Source organism: Xiphophorus hellerii, chromosome 5 (assembly GCF_003331165.1).
Source record: "Xiphophorus hellerii strain 12219 chromosome 5, Xiphophorus_hellerii-4.1, whole genome shotgun sequence".
NCBI lineage: Eukaryota > Metazoa > Chordata > Actinopteri > Cyprinodontiformes > Poeciliidae > Xiphophorus > Xiphophorus hellerii.
In genome coordinates, this window is record NC_045676.1 from 1,975,009 (window position 1) to 1,992,124 (window position 17,116).

At 40.5% G+C, this 17,116-nt stretch overlaps 2 protein-coding genes across 6 annotated transcripts in view; both read right to left on the reverse strand.

Annotated features, from left to right (window-relative positions):
* sh3pxd2aa (SH3 and PX domains 2Aa) overlaps positions 1–10,973 on the reverse strand; it is a 91,079-nt gene extending 80,106 nt beyond the window's left edge. For 3 of the 5 annotated variants that reach the window (XM_032561994.1, XM_032561993.1, XM_032561991.1), the window contains exon 1: positions 10,548–10,972. In XM_032561994.1, coding sequence (XP_032417885.1) covers positions 10,548–10,643 — 96 coding nt within the window. In that variant the 5' untranslated portion in view covers positions 10,644–10,972. Of the gene's footprint in view, positions 1–10,547 lie in introns of all 5 variants that reach the window. The other 2 variants (XM_032561990.1, XM_032561989.1) reach the window with 2 other exon arrangements.
* A 385-nt stretch (positions 10,974–11,358) lies between these two features.
* Positions 11,359–15,700, reverse strand: stn1 (STN1 subunit of CST complex). Its single transcript, XM_032561995.1, has 9 exons — positions 15,462–15,700; positions 15,238–15,333; positions 15,072–15,149; positions 14,751–14,924; positions 13,912–14,017; positions 13,587–13,725; positions 12,727–12,849; positions 12,579–12,651; positions 11,359–12,440 (listed from the first exon to the last, which is right to left on the reverse strand). Exons 1-9 carry the CDS (start codon positions 15,592–15,594, stop codon positions 12,283–12,285), a joined length of 1,080 nt encoding a protein of 359 aa, XP_032417886.1. The 5' UTR covers positions 15,595–15,700; the 3' UTR covers positions 11,359–12,282.
* Between the last annotated feature and the right edge of the window lie 1,416 nt (positions 15,701–17,116).

The following is a 17,116-nucleotide window of genomic DNA, read 5'->3' on the forward strand; positions in this document are numbered from 1 at the left end:
ACATAATAACGAACCAGTTATGAGGAGACGTCTGCAGACTGGGAGCTGTCAGATTCCTCAGAGAGGAAGTTTGTGAAGGAAGGTTAGTTTATTTAGCATCCTGCTGACAACAAGGTAAGGCAGTCAGTTTTATCATTAAATTATAAACTTTCTGTACCACTAGCCCCTCTGGCAGGCAAACATACCCACAGGCTGATGCTGCCACCACCGTGCTGCATTCAGTGGTCAGTGCAGAGTTCAATCTTTGTGATGATTTACTTGCTTCTTTTTTTTAGCAGAACTGGTAGAGTTCATTTAAATTGATGGGTTTCCTGCAGACATTGACCTTTTGACCTTTTATTTTCTTTTACTGAGAAGACAATGTTCAACATGTCATTAACTTTCTGAAAAGAGAGAGGCATAGTACCAGGTTGTAATAGAAAAAATGCTTTTTCCACCTGCAGTACCGGACAGTTCGATGGTAATCAATTATAATTTAACAGATTATGAATAGGTTAATTAATTACATAATGTTCAATAAATGATCACATCTCACTAAAACCAAACAAACCAATCAAACACTTAGTAAAACTATTGTTTTATCTCCAGCAGTAAAAAGTTCAAATCTGCTCAGTTAATCACCATTTCTTTCCAAATGTGTAAATATGTTAGAATTAGTACATGTTATAATCTTACTAAAACTATTACAATGAGTTGGAGCAACTAAAGCGAAGGTGGTTTTCAAAAAAGAAATTCTACATTTTGGGATGCAGCTTTGGTCATTTTATCTGATCTAAAAGTAACAAAACGTATTAAAGGAGGAGCATCAAAATTATGAACGATGCACTGATTTTGTTAAGATTTCTTGTGAATTTTTAAGATTATATATTGATTCATGAGGCTTTGAAACTGTTGCATTTTAAGGATTTTGACATAATTGTTATGATTAAAGTCGGATCCAAATAGGTAAATTCATCTATATTGAAAACTGCTGTAATACCATAAACCACATATTCTGGATAATGCTGGGGTCAGGCCGTTTGGAAGGCTATTCCAGATGCTTGGTGTATGCCTGCAAAACTTTTATTTTAAAAATGGTCCTTAGATAATCTTCCCACTCTGAAAAAAGTTCAGACCAAATAAATCAGTGGAAGCCCAGTAATAAATGTGAAGCTGATGCCCATAAACGGGTTTAATTCCCGTCAGATGCTCAGATGAAGCGCTAGAGACGTCTGGAAGATCTGGACTCGCAGCGAAGATTCAAACTCCAGAAGCAGATGGGCATGTGATGACAACCGCAGTGGAAAACAGAACCGCCAGCCATCATGCTCGGGCTGGCCCGGCCCGAAATATCGAGCTCTCCCCTGCTGCCCTGCCAGACCCAGAAATAAACTCAGCCCACTTCACACGGGCCGTAAATTCTGTCTGGGCGCTGCCGCTCACGATTCATCCTGCACTAAATATCGATAACTGATTTTTATTTTTTATTGCGTGTTGCATATTAAGCAGGATGATCTGACGCAGATCTGAAGAGAGGCCAAGTCGTGAGCACCAAGTGCAGATAAAATGCACAGAACTCAACCCAGAAATGACTCACAAATGTTCATCCGTCTGGCAGAAATATCCACATGACAAAACGCAACAGAGAATTCAAAGCTGCTTTTCCTTCCAGCGACGGTTTAACTGCACAGATTCTGAGTCAAAAAGTTAGAGATGTGTTTTATTAATATCTTTTTTTGTGTGGTGAAATGTTGGTCTTTAAAGCTTATCAAACTCTATCAAACCATTAAAAGAAACCCTTGATGACAGACAGTGAAGATTTCAAGTTAAATTTCTCTTTAAAGACGTCAAAATAAGCGACTTATAAACAGGAGAAACACAAATGAAGAAAACAGAATCCAAAGAAATGCTCCAGGGTCTGGTATGTCCCAGATAGGAAACCAAAAAAAATAAAAAATTGAAACTTTGTGCATCTGCTATTCCCACTGAGGAAGTGGGACTTGAAAACAAAAGTCCCTTTCATGATCAGACACAAAGAGAGAAACATGAATTCTTATGACAGAACAAATTGGACCTCTGATTGTTTCATGACGCTCCTCTAAAACAGCCATTAAAATTCATCTCACATGTAAAGTTCGGCTTGTTTCCTGATACTACAGCAGTTCCGGACATCAGATCCAGAAATACCTGAGTTAGACTCTGAAAAGGCTTAAAAACTTACAGTTTCAGGGGAGCGCCAGCATCCAGCCTCGCAGATGTCCAGAGAAGAAGGCAAAGAGCTCAGACGTTTGGTGGGGCCCAGAATGTGGGCCCAGCCACTAAATGCAGCCAACCCCGCCTAAACTGCTATATTTGAAGTAACCTATAAAAACAGACCCAAAACTTGCTTCCAGACGCCGTCAGCGCAAATGATCTAACTACAAAAGTCAGATTGGAAAAGATTTTCTTTGGATCAAGTCATGTCTTTCCACACTGAACCATTACTGAGCTAAATATACTCTACTGTGTAATAGACTCATTTGTTGTTTCAGCTTTGCTAAAGAGTTTAGCAAGGCAATAAAATACAATAATGTTTCACAGATTGGTTTGAGCTTTGAGGTACTTTCCCAGAAACTCTTATGAAGTAAAACTGAACAGGAAACATGTTTGAAACCAACATGGCTGTTCAGAACTGAACCACCTGGTTTTAAGACTTGTTCTCCTTGTGCAGGTAGGAGTTTTCTCTGGTTACTCCGGTTTACTCTCATAGTCCAATAAGACCAAAGTCTGACCACCAAGCAAATGCAAAGCTTTGATTTCTCAGCACAAATAAGCCACAAAAAGCAGATTATGAACCATAATTTGCATATTGTATCTTTTTCTTTAGATACCTTGCAGAGGTTGCAGGGCTGTTGTCTGTCAGTTTTAGTTACAACATGTAATTTCTCTTTGAACTGAATTGATTTTTCACTAATGGGGTCAAAATAAACTTAATAAATTAAACTGGGTTTGCTACATGTGAAGCTGGATAACATGTTCTGCTTTTTCTGCTTCATAATCACATGAATTCAGCAGCAAGCAGCTTTCTCAACCTGCTTTTCTTTGTTTTCTTGTCTTTTTCAAAATACAGAATAAAGTGTTAAAAATGTTCCCTTATTATCTTGTCATGAATACCAAGCTGGAGCCAGCAGGTCAGGCCACACATGATGCCCACACACGCTTCATCTCTCATCTTCACCACTTCAGGGTGACGTAATCAACTCTAAGAGGAGCCTGAAGTCATGATAAAATGCTCCAACATGTGTTTTAAACCAGCAGAGGCACGAGTTACGGTGTAAAACCTCAGCAAGACACAAATAAAATCCTTCAACAAATCCCAACAGTTAGGGCTGAAGAAAGGCTCCCTTTTCACCCAGATTTCACTCTGCGTCTGATACAGACCAATAAATATTTGAGTGTGCAACAGCTCTCTGAAGAGATGTTTTATGGAGCCAAATAACAACAGCCTCCTGCAGCGTGAGCCTTTGTTGCAGCGCAGGAGCCGGTGGAAATGAAATGTTGTGGGACTGGGACTTGTAGGAAAAACAGAAGCTTATAGTAAACATAACCATGTCCAATCTCACTTTTTCTGTTATCATCCCCTCCCCCTGAACACACACACACAAACCTGGAAAAGTGTGAGTGTGTGACACATGTTTTCAACTCTGTTGCCCAGTTTTCCCTACGGTCCGACGACCCCAGATCCTGAATCTTATCCTTCCAGCCCCTCCTCTCTCTCTCTCTTCCAGCAGCATAAGCATTTCCAGCTGGTTTCACAAACATTACAAATGGGAATCAGTGGTTGCCACGGATTGTGTCCTTCTCTCGTTTCCCCTGCCTCCCTCTCTTTTCTTCTCACAGTAACAAGCCACGTCTCCAGAGACCGGGTAGCAAAGGAAACTAGGCCAGAGTCTGATCTGCTGGGACATACAGTACAAGCCCAAAACACACTCTGAGAAGATACTCTAAACCCAAACGGTTTAGTATCTAAACCGTTTGGGTTTGTACTACAATGTCCTGACTGCTGTACAAGAATTATATACATGTAAGACATAAACACTGAAAGCAACAGCATAATTACAATTAGGATTTGATTAATTTGAACTCGATTGGATTCTATATGTTTGTTAAAAATTGCATATTTTGTCTATAATTGGACCTTCAATAAATAAAGGGAACTGAAACCCAAACAGAACCTCACAAAACATCTGGACATATAGTGAGATTAAAACACACAGGTGGGAACTTGCTTATTGAGTCACTATTGGCAGTATTCATTCCTCCTGCAGGAATACGTAGCGACAGCAGACCACCGTTTTGTTGTATCAGTGACTTTAGAACAATCCTCATGCATATGGCGACAGTGGAGAGGAAAACTATGTTCTAACAGGAAAAAACCCACCAGCAGAACCAGAACCTGGCTCAGTGTGAAGCCAGAGACAGAGCAGATACACAAAACAAGCAGAAGCACTGAAGTATCCTCTATGTTAAAGAAAAGTTCAGAGTTAATGGCAGCAGTAGCTTCTTTTGTGACTTCATCTAGAAACAGTGAAACGTATCAGCTCTGAGCGAGTTTTCACATTTATAGGATGAAGGAAAACACATCCAGTTAGTGCAACAAAAAGCTCTTTTTTTACTCAAGGTTACCGAGACAATTTCATAACAGCCGATGCCTACGAGTTCGTAAATAACTAAAGCTTAGGTACTTTTATCTTTTCTTTTTAAATCATAAGAATTTCCATAAAAATCTATGTCTATGTAAAATTGAACAAATTATTGCTGTTTCTAACAAGGCAAATCTAAAGCAGAACTTGCTTTATGTTGCGCACTAGTTTCTGCCTCCATCCCAACAGACTGTAGAGAAATAAAGAATTGTTTAGGACAATGTCGTCGTTTCTCTGGGAAAAAACACAATGGCAACAGCTTTCAGATGTTCCTGTGCTTGAAAAGCGGGTGCTCAGGACATTACGCTCTTATCAGGGACAAGCAGACGTGTATTCTCTTATAATTACTTCACCGCATTTACTTTGCACAAATGTGTACAGTACAGTAATAAGACAAAAGAAATGCATAAACATACAGCTGTCCGCTAGCTATATGAGAACTGACACAGAGATGAAGAAAATGTTTATTATGTCCCATCGCTCTGAGAAGGAGCGAAGCAGCAAAAGGAAGTTAGAGAACAGGAAAAGAGCCTTTCTAGTTTTATTTAAACGATTTATTTGATACATGCATCATTTCATCTGTTCATTCATCCATTCATTTGTCCACCCATCTACGCCATCCATCCAGTCACATTCTGTTTGTGTATAATGTTTTCTGTGTGTTTTTTCCAGCTTCATTTGCCGCCTCTCTGATCATATTTTGCAGGATTACAGCAACATCACTTCATAACGAAAGGAAAGGAAAAGAATCCAGGTGCTAAAGTGACCTGACCACAAACCAGACCTGATACTCACTAAAATCATTTTAAGCATTTCAAACTGGAAAAATACAACAACATTCTGAACTGATAAGCTGGAAAAAAGTCAAACTTTTCATTTTCATTCAGCAAACAAACCTAAGAATCAGAATAATTTCACTCAACTCAGTCTGTCCTTTCTTTAAAAACGTTGCCAACACATCATCAGCTTTCAACTGAAAAATAAAACCGGGATATGTTGTATAATATGTTTCCTTCTGCATAAGAGGGAACAAGCTGAACTCCAGCATGCAGAGCAGAACAAGATGCTAATTGTGTCCACATATAATTACGCCTGAGGCTCTGCAGTGCTGTAATTGAGTATTAGGGAGATTGTGTTCCTTTCATTGTGGTCATTTATTATGACTTGTTTATGAGGCTGAAACAGGATCTGAACTGGAGCCTTGAAGCACAGAGCCTCAACACACACTTCAACAAGCCTGCTATTGATGAGTGGACAGAGGGTGAGGGGTCCGGTGGGGGTGGCTGGTTCAGGAAGGCAATAACAATCACTGGAGCCCAGCATCAGGTCTCAGAAGGTGAAAGTGACCTACATTCTCACAGAATGACAGAAACTGTGGAGGGGAGATGGAGAAATAGTCATAAAACACTTAAGGTTTTCCAGAACAGAACCTCTTAAAAGGCTCAGATAATAATAATAAGAAAAATATGAAACTTTAATAAACAAAGAGCAACTAACAACCAAATCAACTTTTTTTGCTGATAAACTGTATTAATAGGATATTCAGGATTTTATCTTTATGTTTCTATGTGATTTTGACATTTCATATAATTTTTCTGTTGTTCAGTATTATTTTGCCTAAACCCGTCTCACTGCTGGCCTCCTTAGGTGGAACGGTTCTTAGGCAGCTGGATTTCCCTATTAGTTGCAGCGATACAGCTTCGTCACTGCCATTGGTTGGTTTTTCATTAGAGAGGTCTGGAAAGTGCAAAACTTAGCAACAGCCACAGCCTCACTTTCCCTCTCCGCTCAGCCCCACACTTGGCCACGCCCCTCCGTGTATCTTGGCTCCGCCCACTTTACTGAAATATTTCAACATTTGTCTAGTTACACTTTGAGCAATGCTGTGATTCTTATTATGCCTTAATTTTAAAGTAGGTAGTACATACCAAGTATATCCTGGTTTTCATAATTATTTCATTATTTAGTTCCTGTAAATACATTTAGTAAATAGCTGGAACACTGAAGTTTTTTTCCCACTTCACCATGATTTGACACTCTGATGATGTTATTTTGTGCGTGTACCTGTGGGCAGCCAGTTTCTCCAAAATATTTGTTTGTCTTGTCCAGTTGATGCTCTCCCACCACAATTGATAAAAAGCTTTGGACTTCAAGTTTGACCACTGAATGATCGACTTGCAGCTCGCCATCTCAGTAACTGTATGGTGACAGATGGGTTGAGATGTTGTTGAACCAATGGACCAATCAACAAATGCAGTTTGCTGCCAATCAAATCGCTTGAGCGCAATGCCTGGCTTGTACCAAAACACGGGAAGGAACTGCAAATGAAGATGAATCCTGGACTGGCTGGGGAAGAACCGATTAAAGTAACAGCGCCTTAAACCGGCGTGATCAAGTGATGAAGAATTTCAGGTGTTAATCGCTCCCATTCTTTCTGCAGAAACGTATCAGGGTGTATAAAAGTAAGCGCCCCATTTCTGGTTTCTAAATTGTCCAACATTTTCTGTCAGGGACCGATCAGGAAGCAGGAAGGCTAGACCTTCAACTCTGGATGATGAGCTTTAATCAGTTCCAGATGCTTTGTGGAGAGGAAATCCAAACCGCAATATGAGGCCCAGATCTGTCTTGTTTTCTCTCATCAGCTTTGTTCCATATTCCAAAAAAAATAGCTACTGATGAGTTTTTCCCAGATTGCATAGTTCAGATCGTTTTTCCCCAGCAGTGTTTCCTCACTGAGCTGGGAAGAGTTTCAGGTTTTGTTTTATCCCATTCCTCCTGCAAACATGCCTTAAGGTGTCCAACAGCATGGAGGTGTCACTTCACTTTCAGTTTTTAAATTCTCCACATTCCTCACTGGAGGCAGTTCAGGACGGCAGTAGAGTAGTCCTCCTCTCCTCTTCCTCAGCTGTGGCTTTGGAAAATGGTTTTTCCATTGACTTGATGGAAAATGCATGGATCTCCCTGGAGATGGTGTGGTCTTGAAGGCAGATCATGTTGCTCTAAAATCTCTGCTGGACTTTTCTGCATTATTGCTGCTATCAAATAAGTGGAAATGATGATGCAACCCGTTCAAACACAGAGCCTGGCTGCAGTTTCTTCCAACAAAGATCTGGATCCATCTCACAGAAATTCACGTCTTCACTGTATTGCACAGCTTTATAAAGGTTTTTAAAAGTAATCCTTATCTATGAGGTTCTAATAGCTGCAGATGAATGAATGACGGTTGATCAAGATATTTCTCTGAAAAGTCAGAAATCACGACTCTCCGAATTTGGTTTGTTCCTATTTCAGATTCCTTGAATCATTTAATTTTTTCTGCACTGCAGCAGAACGTTGCACTTTGAAGAACATTTTGTTTTTGTCTGGTTTGTGTTACAGGCCTCGTTATACGCTTTGCTTCGTCTGGAGGATCTGGTCACTCAGCTATTGCTTTCTTTAGGCGTGGACTTTGAAATGATTGGCTCTGATTTTAACCAATCGCTAATGTTTGGCCGTGACGGCTAATGCACCAGCTCGATCGTAAAGGAAGCTGCGCTACAAAGCTAACTGTAAATTGTGTACTCTGTAAGGAACCATTTCCCGATGCAAAAAACTAAATTGCTCCATATTTAAAATGGCCAACACAAACTGAACACCTTCGTTCACTTCCTTCGCTGCAATTGCCAAACTACAACCAGGAGCCAGGCTACAATTCTGAAACAGCCAGGAAGTTAGAATCATAATTCATCACAACTTCTTTTGTTCTCTGACTGGTTTGGCTGAAGTTCATCCTGTGAAATGTATCTCAATGGGAGAAATCCCAGAAAGAGCATTGAAGGGACATTATGGCCAGGCTAGTCTAAAAAATAACAGATGAGACACAAAGTCTCTCATCTATTAGTCACAAAATCTATTTATATAAATCTATTTATATCAGGAGGAATTCAAAATATCATCTAAAGACCCGTGGGCTTCACTTGTTTCTGGGATAGCTCAGTTTTCGAGTCCTTCCCATATCGGCTCAACAGGGCCAAAAGGCCGGAGTCCACCCTGACGACTCTGATGGCTCAAATTAGCATCCCTTCTTCAATTGTAAATGTGGTCGTTGACCGTCAGGCCAGAAGGTAGGAATGTGAATAGTCCATGTTGGGGGTGGGTGCAATCTATGATGGAGGCAGCTCTACAGTAGACTCTCCTGTAGGTAGTGCTCTTCAGTTTAGTTTTGAAGCATACATGAAGTGTTTTTGGAGAGATGTGACCTTTTGCAGCTGATCCATGATGTTGTGCTGCATTATCCAGGTCATTTTGCCAAATGTACATAGAGTTTGCAAAACATAGAATCTGTTTCAAAAAATATGCAAAGGTTTTTCTAAAAGAAATTAGTAATGTTTCTCTTTGAAATAAAGCTAAGAGGGTTTAAAATGACAGTTTAGAAATAAACTAACCAAATTAATTGTGTTGATCCACCTCAAAACAGCATCCGGTGCAGGCCCACCTGGTTCCGAAACAGCTTTTTCCTACTTGCCATCAGACTGCTGAACTCTTAACTGGACTGCACTCAAAAACTGGTCTCCACTTTATACCTTGCACATGTACAGAGCTAAATAACTTCTATTTTACTGTCAGTCCTGCACTTTATATTTTATATTTAGATTTATATTCATATTTTATACTGTTGAAAATGACAACAAAGTCAGTCGAAGTCGAAGTCTAAGGAACAATTGTGCAACTGTGAGATGCGTTGAGGCCATTACCAGGGTACTGATAAGGTAATGGCCCTATTTACTGAACAAAAGCACCTGCTAGATAAAATCCTTCAGGCCAGTTGGACTATCGAAGCCGAAATAGGTATACGTCAAAGTGGACTAACTCAAGCTATTCTAGTGTTAACATTAGTGTTCAATATTCATCAACTAAATACTGGGCAAAATTTGCATCTTTTAGGACCAAAACCACTGCTGAAAAAAATATAAGGGCACATTTTTTATTTTTGCAAAAAGAAAGAAAAAACATCCTGATGATTCCCTGAGACCTTTAAGAAGATATTTGAAGGACCAACAAAACCTTTTGGAAGATGTTCTCCTGGTTATTTCTGGTAAAATGAACACAGCATCACACTGATAGTCAAGCACGGTAGAGGAAGTATGGTGATCTTTGAATCCACTGGATTTTTTTCTCTGGTCACTCATGCACCTTCTGTCATCGCATTAAACCCTGTAGGACTGGAAGACCGTACATCTTTCACCCTCAGGACACCTTGATATTGGTAACTGGTAACCCATGCATGAAAAAAATGATGCTGTGGGCTCCTGAGAATACACAGGAATCACCATAGCAACCATTCAGACAATGTAACTGAGCAGGTTCTGGTGTATCCAGGCTACAACCTGCTTTGTGCTAATTGGACACCAGTGAAGGAACTTTCAACATGGCTTCCCAACAGCGGAAAGTGGGAGGATTTTTGGACACTAGGTGGCACCCTTCAGATTTCTTCTAAAATTATTATAGTTTAGTTAGATGTTTCGAGATATTTAGCTTTAAGTCGTTTCAAAAACACAATTCAGACCTGATAAGTGAGTAAACAAGCAGAGAGCCTGCAGCCCTTCAGCAGTCTCAGTGGTGATGGAGATAATGAGCTGCAGCCATGACAGGACTCAGGTAGGTGTTCACCTGTCAGCTGGAGCAGCAGAGAGCTTCATCTGCTCAGAGTCTGGCTGCTTTCTTATTTATGAGCAGGTGTGGAGCAGCAGCACATCCTGGCCTGCAGCCTCATCCCCCCTCAGCTGCGGACTAAATGGTGCGTTTAGGTGCCACGCTGCGCCCGCGGACAGGCCAGAGACCAATCCCGACGCCTCATATCCAACTGGACCAGAATGTTAATATTAGTGGGAGATGAGGAGAACTCACGTAGTGCTTGGACGGATTCCGCCTCTTCTCCACGTCCACAACTTTCACGTCCAGCACCGTCCGGAACTGCATCTTGATCCTGCACAGGCTTTGCATTAAAACGCTCCGGATGGATCTGCTTCCTCCTTAGAATAAAAATAAATAAATCACAACATTCCTCGGTCCAACCCGGCAGCTTCCCGACGCAACGACAGGAAATCTGATTGAAACTTATCAATAGTCCGATATTTCAGGTCTCTCAGACAGTCTGGGCGGCTGGTGGGAGCGCAGAGGGAAAGCTGTCACCTTAAAAACAGGAAAAACAGAGAGGAGAGCTCCTTTGTGTCTGCAGCGTCGCTCAGAAAAAACCCTCCGTCTGCAGACCTGGATCCTCAGCGGCGGACCCGGCTCCCAGCAGCGGGGAGGACGGCTCGATCTCGGGAAGAAAAACCCACTCAGAGAGACACTGATTGTGACCGGGCTGCTGCGTAATCCTGACTCATTCATTCGTCTTCCTTTTGGGCCCCAGAAGTTCTCCTGTCAGCGTCAGAGAGCCCGAAACAGCTTGATCCAAACATCCGGACCGACCCGCAGCGACGCGACGCGCCCGGGAGCCAGCTGCATGTTACCGGCTGTTACCGCTGGAAGCCGCGCTGTCTGACCACCGAGCTCTCAGTCAGCTGCAGCTTTCTGGCCGGAGACACGAACCACTGGAACTGAATACAGATGTTTCACAGGCGACCAATCAGAGGCGACCGCTCTGCGTGGAGGCGACAGCTGACGACCCAACACTGACCCCCAGCGGAGGAAAAATGCAACACACTTATCCAGGTTTAGGTCGAAAGTCCATTAATATCATGGCAATGTATTTTATTTGTATGGAAAAATTTGGAAACAAAATATATTTAAGATAAACATAAAATGTACAGTTTATAAAAACAAAAGTCCTCCGATTTTTTTATTTTGAAATTCTTGATCTACATGGCAAATTCTAGATTCATAAGTGTAAATACCTGAATACCGACACCTTCACAAAATAATGGCATAAGTCATTCTTGATAAAAAATTATTTTGGCAAAAAAACGTCGCAATAATCTTCAGTCAGAGGCCCCTTTACATTCAACAAAAACCTGGCTGCTACTGGAGATCCTCCCTGCCCACAGCAACACTCTGCAGACACTCAGATAATAACACCTAATGGGATAAATGAGGTTATTTTTTAATAACTGAATATTTACAAACCTCAACAAAGAGAAGCAGAGTTATAAAAAAAATCCAAAATTCCTCAATGTGAGGAGGTGTTAATGTCAGACAGTAACTGACTACTGGGAGAGACGGCTGCTGCTGCAGGTGGTTCATCAAGCTGCCGGCACATCGGGTTGATGTAGCGACAATAAGCTTCTATGTTCATGTCGTTTCCCTGTGACAGCTTAAAAAGGAGGGAACAGATGGACGAGAGGAGGAAGAGGATGGGTGCCTCTGAGATAGATTTGTGTTTCTTGGCAGCTTTTTTTTATTTTCCAAAAGGGACGTGAGGATTAAATAATCATTCTAAAGAAAGGCTGCTCATACTGCTGATAGTTCCAAAGAAATGGGGCTCAACAGAAACCCAGGAGAGTTTTTCAGCCTCAGGCCGTCAGAACAAGCTGATCCTGCCATCTGTTTATCCTTTATTTATCTTTAAACCATCTAAACCAGTCGTGATAAACTGAGGAGTGCTGATGACACGTTGAGTTTGAGTTCCAGGCCGCGGCGGTCAGAAGGCGATGTAGTGGCTGTCACTGGTGCTGACGATGTCGCTGTCACACTCCAGCGTCTGCAGGACGAGCTCCAGGGCCGCCTTGCTCACATTGAGGCTGTAGCGCTGCCTGACCGCCGACAGGATGTGCAAGATGTGGCAACCCTTCTCCGCGTCTGTGTGCAGAGACAGGACGGTCGATATACACCAACACACACACACACACACACACACACACACCCAGAACCAACAACACATCCAGTAAAACCAGCAAATAGAAGGATTTAATCAAGAACAGGTTGAAGTCTACTCACACTTTTCTCTCTTTGAATCCTCCCTGATGATATCTTTGACCGCTATGAGCAGATCTTTGTCTTGTATGGTCACCTGGTGAGGAGAAAACTCTTCAAACATCCAGGAAACAGTAACCCTACTGAAGGACCGGTTCCACTGCGTTCTTACATGATACACTTCATCCTGGGACTTGACCTTGCGGTACACGGTGCCTTCGTCCTGCAGGACCTGCAGAACCTCCTTCAGGAGCTGGTTGAGCTGCTGGCAGCCAGACGGACCAGCAACAGCCTCCTGCACACAGATACTGAGCCATGATGCTTATGCTTTAAATGAAGATTAAGAATATCTGTGGAGGACATAAAAGGCTGAATATAACAATAACTTTAAGAGGAATTGATTCTGCAGAACATCAGATTATTGATGAAAGTTTTAGACAGAAAAAGAAATTAGCAAAAATATTAAAGAAACTTTAGTTTTTGATATTATAATAATTTAATGAGACATATGCAGAAGAGGATTATGGCTGCTGAAAAAGAAAAAGTTCTGACTTTTTTTCTCAGATTTCTGACTTTAGTCTCTCTATTCTAATGTTTCTCAGAACGCTGACGTTAATCTTGGAATTCTGACCTTTTGTTCAACTTTGACCTCAGAATTTTGACTTTAATCTCAGGATTGTATTTTTTTTCTCAGATTCTAATTTTAGTCCCAGAATTTTGACTTTAATCTCAAAACTTTGACTTTAATTTCAAGATTCTGACTTTTCAGATTTCTGACTTTAATCACGCACGTAAAAAAATCACTTAAATCTGGCATGTACCTCCAGAAGGATAGTTCCTCTCACATCTCTGTCATTGAAGCGGTTTGCTCCCAGATGCCCATCTACCCTAAAGTCAGAAATCTTTTTTATTAGTAGCCTTCATCCTCTTTAGTAAATACCAATACTTATACTTACACATTTTTAGTGTTATTCTGTCTATGGAGTAAACGGTGCTTGAAATGGAAACTATTCCCTTTCCAGTCTTCCTCACCTGAGTTTGGAGCCGGCTGGAGATCAGAGGCTGCAGCAGATCCTGGACGTCGTACGGTCTGAACTTAGCCACCAACCTCTGCTTCAGGAAGTCCTTAATGACGTTTGTTGCTTTGCTAAGAGAAGTTTCTGCTGAGTCTCTGCAAGCAATAAAACGTTTTCATGTTTACAGGAGGACAAACTAAAGGAAGAATATCAGTTTTTGTGAATGATTTGCTGATGGCCACCCACTGCCCCTCCCACAGAATCATGTTCAGAGGTTTTGTAATCTAGATGTCTTCAGGGTTCTGAGGTTCTAATCTGCTCTCAGAGATGGATCTTTGTACCCTGCTGCGTCGAGCTGGAAGCGCTTGTCGTAAAACAGCCTGTAGAGCTGAGGGACCTCCATCATCCAGGCTATCTGGACCGCCATCACTGGGTCGTCCACCTTATCTGCCAAAACGTACAGACACAAGCATGATCTAGCATACTGCAGCCACTCCTCAAGCAAAATCAAATGTCATTTGTTTATATCAGAAACCTTCGCAGCTCTTCTAAAAAAAACTCAGATTAAGCCAACACAGAGATCATTTTTACAAAAGGTGGCTTCCAATCAGAAGGAACTAGACACGCCATATTCCAGCCGCGTCTGAAAATCAGCAGAACTTGTTTTTTGTAGTGTTCCATAAAGACCCAGGCTAACTATTGTCTGCAAAACAAATTGATCTTTCTGCAATAAATGGCTTGAAATAAGATGCTTTCACCTGTGTGTGTAAATGACCTACTGTTAAAAACTGAGAGCGATAGAAGACAATGAGAGGCAGCCATGTTGGATTTTGAGTTGGATGCTAGAGAAGGACTTCAATTCATTTCAAACACAATGTATTTATCCCACATGTAAATTAAATGTTGTTGTAACTCCTATTGTCCGTGTGTTCAAAACGTCGCTGGGACGGTGATGCTGTAGGCAAGAAAGATCTCTGGTAGCAATCAGTGTGGAAACAAATCTCTGACTGAAGACTATTACTGTATGAGTCACATGATTTAAGGTTCTTTGATTAAACTTATCATTCAATTGTGCATTTTAAACATTTAATGAGTGAGTGAGATTATATGAGGTGATTCTTAATTTTAATGAAATAAAATGAATATTAAAAAGCATGTTTGGTCTAAAGAGTAGACTCACAGTAGGTGGAAGCAGAGATTTCTCTCTGTTGCCTCGACGTCTTCACAGGCCCTCGAACCCGGATCAGCTCTCCGATCTCCAGGTGGCAACGTTTGCGTTGTTTCTGTCGGAGTTTTCTAAGCTCTGCGACCGGATCAAACCCACCTTCGGCTGCATCACTGTGTTTCGTCCCAGCTTACATGATAAAAACAAAAACTATTTATGTAAACTTTAATAAAACTATCTGTTTTTAGGAGGAATCTCTAAATTAAAGTGGCTAAATTACATTGGATAAAAATTTGAGTGTCAATACTTTTGATATTTAAACTCATTGAGACCTACATTTACTGGGATCCTCTTCTTCTTTCACTAGGTTACTTTTCCAGCACAGACAGTTTATAACTCCAGTACCATCATCCACTATGCAAACAATGACAGTATGGCTGCATTAGTAGAGAGAATATGCTACAAAATATGACTGGAAAATATTAAGATGTTTTATCAGTACCTCCATAACAGAAGAAGTCGTCTCTCTCCCTTTTGTAAACCACTGTTCCAAGAACATCCACTTTGTAGATCGGATGCAAATTGTAGAAATAAATGCCTACAGACAGTAAACACAAACAAAATTCACTCGTTAACAAAAAAATTCAAAGTTATTCAGCGATCATCAAGAACTTCTTCAAGAACAGGCTCAAAACAAACTGCAGCTGCCCTGAAGGTTGTTGTCACCTGGAACCTGTATGGACTCTGTCATCTGCAGGATGTCCCTGACAAACAGCCGAGCAAAGGCGGAGAAGATCGGGTCCATTCCCCACAGCATGGCCGGGGGCTCATCGGCGGGATCCATCGCAGCTGCCTGCATTTCATCCTGAAAACAACAACAAATGTTTTCTGTTCTTCTGTTGCTGCAAGTTAAGTTGGTGTCTCACTAGCAAGCTAGTGCTCACGAAGAGTCACGTGTGTAGTTCCCCACACGTGACTGTGTGTGGGGAACTAACTACGGTACGTGTCCGCCATATTGTGAGTGGCACATTAGAAACCAGGACAAGCTATGATGGAAACGATGAAGTTTCAACTGATTCTGATGGAACATTTTACATTTTAAATGATTTCTGAATAGCTTGTTTTCACTGGCGTCACTACTGGTGCATTTTGGGTATCAAACGCAATATGTAACTCAAAACAAAATGAACATGTGCTTCAAATAAAGTCTTACGGTTACCTCTGTAAATGCACCAAACTACAGCTTAAATTAAGTTATGATAGTCAGTAGTCATAATAAACTGCTTTTAGGATTTCATTTGATCAAAACTGGTATTAAAGCTGTGTGAACCTTTCAAAAATAGTTTTCTAAATGTTAACTATTTACTTATATGATAACGGAAGTTGTGCACTATTATTGCTGATAGAAAAATAATATCTAAGGAATAGGTTGTGAAACTCACGATGTTTATTCAATAGAAAACTAATATAAATGTTATTTTGATAATTAAGCTTACTAAATATTTTTTCTTAATAATTAGTAATTAATACTAATGCATATATAATAATAAGAAATAGGAGTAATGTATTATTTTCATTATCATATACTAAAACAAGCATCTATAACCGACTTTTAAGTGCGTTCTTGTTCACTCTATATATTATATTCCTCATATTATGCATAGATTCTAATGTATTATTTTTTACTTTGATATAGAAGACGATTCCACATAAGTAAAATATTTGCATAATTAAGTTTTAGATTTTTAGACTCTATGCACTGTTTTTATTTTTTCATTTCGTCTTGATCAACATGTCTAAAAGTCACTCACAACATGGTTGTAACTGTGACGTAAGCGTCAATCGCTCGCGTTGTCTGTAGTCATATGACCCATTCATTGAAACTTAAAAAAAATCTTTCAGTCTAAATATTCTTGATAGGAACTTTTTGTAATGTCTCACAGCGTGTAAATATTTCTATTTAAAAAAAAATACTATACAGTATTATATATATATATATATATATATATATATATATATATATATATATATATATATATATATATATATATATAATTTTTTTGTGTGTTGTGTGTGCGCGCGCGTGTGTCACAATGCATTGCGACACATTGCATTGTGTCGCAATGTATCATGGTAGACGTAGTTTCACTGAAACAAAGAGACTTTGGATGTTTCCGTACTGTAACAAATAATAAATCGCTTGTAGATCGTCGCTTTGGTTGAGAAGGCGGCAAGGGGAGCAATTTAAGCAGCTGTTGTGTTTCTGTTGGTTACCCCGGTCAGATGAGGGCAGAAAGCTAATTTTAGCCTCATTTACTAACCGTTAACCAACTGTCAGCTCAAGAAGAAAAGAAACGCGGGCACGCGCGGTGCTGCGCGTG

What these genes read in the sequence shown, in the direction of transcription:
- stn1 (XM_032561995.1), bottom strand. Translation starts at nt 15,594, where the DNA reads ATGCAGGCAGCTGCGATGGATCCCGCCGATGAGCCCCCGGCCATGCTG. An exon ending in CGACTTCTTCTGTTATGGAG is followed by an intron (nt 15,150 to 15,237) that starts GTACTGATAAAA and finishes TTGTTTGCATAG; the next exon opens with TGGATGATGGTACTGGAGTT. An exon ending in AGAAGAGGATCCCAGTAAAT is followed by an intron (nt 14,925 to 15,071) that starts GTAGGTCTCAAT and finishes TTATCATGTAAG; the next exon opens with CTGGGACGAAACACAGTGAT.